The sequence below is a fragment of the Sinocyclocheilus grahami genome, unplaced genomic scaffold, assembly GCF_001515645.1.
Source record: "Sinocyclocheilus grahami isolate Dianchi unplaced genomic scaffold, SAMN03320097.WGS_v1.1 scaffold3257.1, whole genome shotgun sequence".
Taxonomy (NCBI): domain Eukaryota; kingdom Metazoa; phylum Chordata; class Actinopteri; order Cypriniformes; family Cyprinidae; genus Sinocyclocheilus; species Sinocyclocheilus grahami.
The window spans coordinates 19,941-23,408 of NW_015508410.1; the positions used below are offsets into that span (position 1 = coordinate 19,941).

At 36.4% G+C, this 3,468-nt stretch overlaps 1 protein-coding gene across 4 annotated transcripts in view; it reads right to left on the bottom strand.

The window, feature by feature from the left end:
* LOC107576145 (poliovirus receptor-like) overlaps positions 1-3,105 on the bottom strand; it is a 7,812-nt gene extending 4,707 nt beyond the window's left edge. For 3 of the 4 annotated variants that reach the window (XR_001608006.1, XM_016262390.1, XM_016262392.1), the window contains exons 1-2: positions 899-1,467; positions 310-612 (exon numbers count right to left, since the gene is read on the bottom strand). Coding sequence is in view for 3 of the 4 variants with exons in the window: in XM_016262390.1 (XP_016117876.1) it covers positions 310-612; positions 899-1,253 (658 nt within the window). In the remaining variant the exon portion in view is untranslated. Of the gene's footprint in view, positions 1-309; positions 613-898; positions 1,468-2,536 lie in introns of those variants that run through there. The other variant, XM_016262391.1, reaches the window with a different exon arrangement.
* Between the last annotated feature and the right edge of the window lie 363 nt (positions 3,106-3,468).

Sequence of the window (3,468 nt, forward strand, 5' to 3'; positions counted from 1 at the left end):
CCATGTTGTGTCAAAAATGTGAAATATAAAAAAAAAAAAAAAATAAATATTTATATATATATATATATATATATGTGTGTTCTCTTATGTCTTTGGTTATTGTTATCTTCATCTCCCTTTTTTATTAGCTGTTATAACTGAATATTCATTCTTCGCAATCAAAAATCATTTTTCTAAATTATTCAAAAAACAAGCCTTTGTTACAAATAGAGAGATGCACTTGAAACATAAAGTTTTGGTTTTATATGAAAGGTACGTAACAGTCATTTGTATTCAAGCTGTTGGTTGATACACCATATGTGTACTTACAATGGATGTTTATTGTGTAGTTCAGCACAAGTTCATCTTTTTGAGTGTTGTGTTTCACCACACACTGGATGTTCTTCTTATTTAAATGTTTTAATGGGACACCAAGCAAGTAGGACACAACAGTAATGGTCCCATCTGGGTGCACTGTACGGTTGGTTTCAGTCCTCAGAGAGTTTTCCAGGTCTCCTAATCTCCACATCACTTCTGCTGCAGGCCGTGCATTAGAGGCAAAGCATGACGCCAACATCACCTCTAAATATCCAGCAACAGGTGCCTCCCCTCTCACGTTAACTGCAGGACGAGCTACATTTGAAATGGGAAAAAAACGAATGGATTCAATGCATCATTAAATGTGAATGATGAATAGTGAAGAGTAGCCCAGCCTGCTTTTGGTCCTCTCAAAATTAAAAGCATTTACTCATTTTATTTTTACAGTTTTCAAATAGCACAAACCATTTCTGTAAGAGGAAAGTCCGGTAGTAAGCATGAAATATTTTAAATAACTCAGAGTTCCATCACTGTTAGGAATCAAATCACAGAGATATATGCAGGCATTATGCCATAGAATAATATGAACAAGCCATCTTACCAAAAACGGTGACATTGATGTCAGTCTCTAATGGCCCACTAGGGTATAGGTTGAAGGTACATGTGTAGATCCCTTCATCCAGAAGCCTCATTCTGAACAGCTGAATTGATCCATTTTTCTCTGCAAAGTTCCCAATAAATTGTACTCTGTCCTCCAATCCATTCTTATGTTCAGTTTTTCCCCCTTGGCGAATGAGAAAGAAGACGGTCTCCTCAAGTTTTTCTCGTGTCTTTTTCTTCCATATAATACGAGTTAGATCATCATCTGTTTCAGTCAGCTGACACAACAAAGTGGCATTTTCTCCATATATGACTGTTGTATCATGACCAATAACCTTTCCACCTGGAAAATACATAAAAACATTAATTAACAAACATTTTACTAAACTGCAAAACCTGGAAGTGTAGAGGTAGAGTAGAATTCTATGAAAGAAAATGTATTATAAAAAATGTAGTAAAATTATGTATAATCTTAAAGGCTAGAGCTTACAATACTACACATATAGCTTACACATAAAAACCTAAGTATTTTGGTTTTAGCAGACATTGTGTATAGTTCAGATGGGTCACTGTTTTTACAATGAATGGGATAAATTTAAACTACTACTATGATGGCTTTAAAGCATGCCACACCTTCCAAATAAAAACATCAATCACCAAACAGGTTCTTGCTTTTTGATAACAGCATCACTGCAGCTGTTGTTAGAATCTCTACATTTAATAGAAACAGCCTTAAATTTAAATGGTGTTGTGAAACTTCTCAAGATGTCCACCGAGTGAAATGACTCTGGAAAGGGACTTTGGCTTTTGTCAGTGGTAGTGGTTCTTAATGCATGCAGCCATATCATGCTCCTTTCCCAGAATGGCTTAATTATTATAGAGAAGATGAAAGTCAACAGTTATGTTGTTTCTAGATCATTTGGGATGATCACATCTTGAGCAAATGGTGACCAATTGTAGAATGGGAGCGGGTGTGGGACACCGAGAACCATCTCAGACAATTAGGTGTCAGAACTTCATTAGCATACAGAGCACAGCTGTTACGACAGGAGCAACTTCATTTACAGTAAGGGTAGTAAACTGTAAATGTATAAAAGGTTTGAGTTTAGGATGCTCGGGGCTCTCGTACTACGTCATCATCAACGGTCAAAGCTCGATTCCAATACTCGAGAACACAAGTACAGAGGATGCATGTACTTGTACATGCCCGGATGTTTTCTTGATAGAGGAAGCAGGAATTGAACTGTTAGGGTGCTTTTCATTTCTAATTTGTGCATCCTCATTACCTTTCCTCGCATCATAGCTCCAACCCCCTTAGGTTGTAAGGGAAGGATGCAAGCAAAGAGAATAAGGGCGGATGAATCAAAGGAAAGCTTATTTGAATATTGGAATATACTTGATCAATCAAGTGTCACTTCAAAGCATCATCAGCTGTGCTCAAGGGATCTGCCCTTATGTTGTTAAAGTTTGGTTATTTAACACATTCATAATCAATTTTAGTGCACGATGCCCTGTTGAAATATATGAGATGTACAGTAATATTTTAAATAACTCCCTGAGTTCCATCACTGTTAGGAATCAAATCACAGAGATATATGCAGGCATTATGCCATAGAATAATATGAACAAGCCATCTTACCAAAAACGGTGACATTGATGTCAGTCTCTAATGGCCCACTAGGGTATAGGTTGAAGGTACATGTGTAGATCCCTTCATCCAGAAGCCTCATTCTGAACAGCTGAATTGATCCATTTTTCTCTGCAAAGTTCCCAATAAATTGTACTCTGTCCTCCAATCCATTCTTATGTTCAGTTTTTCCCCCTTGGCGAATGACAAAGAAGACGCTCTCCTCAAGTTTTTCTCGTGTCTTTTTCTTCCATATAATACGAGTTAGATCATCATCTGTTTCAGTCAGCTGACACAACAAAGTGGCATTTTCTCCATATATGACTGTTGTATCATGACCAATAACCTTTCCACCTGGAAAATACATAAAAACATTAATTAACAAACATTTTACTAAACTGCAAAACCTGGAAGTGTAGAGGTAGAGTAGAATTCTATGAAAGAAAATGTATTATAAAAAATGTAGTAAAATTATGTATAATCTTAAAGGCTAGAGCTTACAATACTACACATATAGCTTACACATAAAAACCTAAGTATTTTGGTTTTAGCAGACATTGTGTATAGTTCAGATGGGTCACTGTTTTTACAATGAATGGGATAAATTTAAACTACTACTATGATGGCTTTAAAGCATGCCACACCTTCCAAATAAAAACATCAATCACCAAACAGGTTCTTGCTTTTTGATAACAGCATCACTGCAGCTCTTGTTAGAATCTCTAGATATCATAGAAACAGCCTTAAATTTAAATGGTGTTGTGAAACTTCTCAAGATGTCCACCGAGTGAAATGACTCTGGAAAGGGACTTTGGCTTTTGTCAGTGGTAGTGGTTCTTAATGCATGCAGCCATATCATGCTCCTTTCCCAGAATGGCTTAATTATTATAGAGAAGACAAAAGTCAACAGTTATGTTGTTTCTAGATCATTTGGGATGATCACA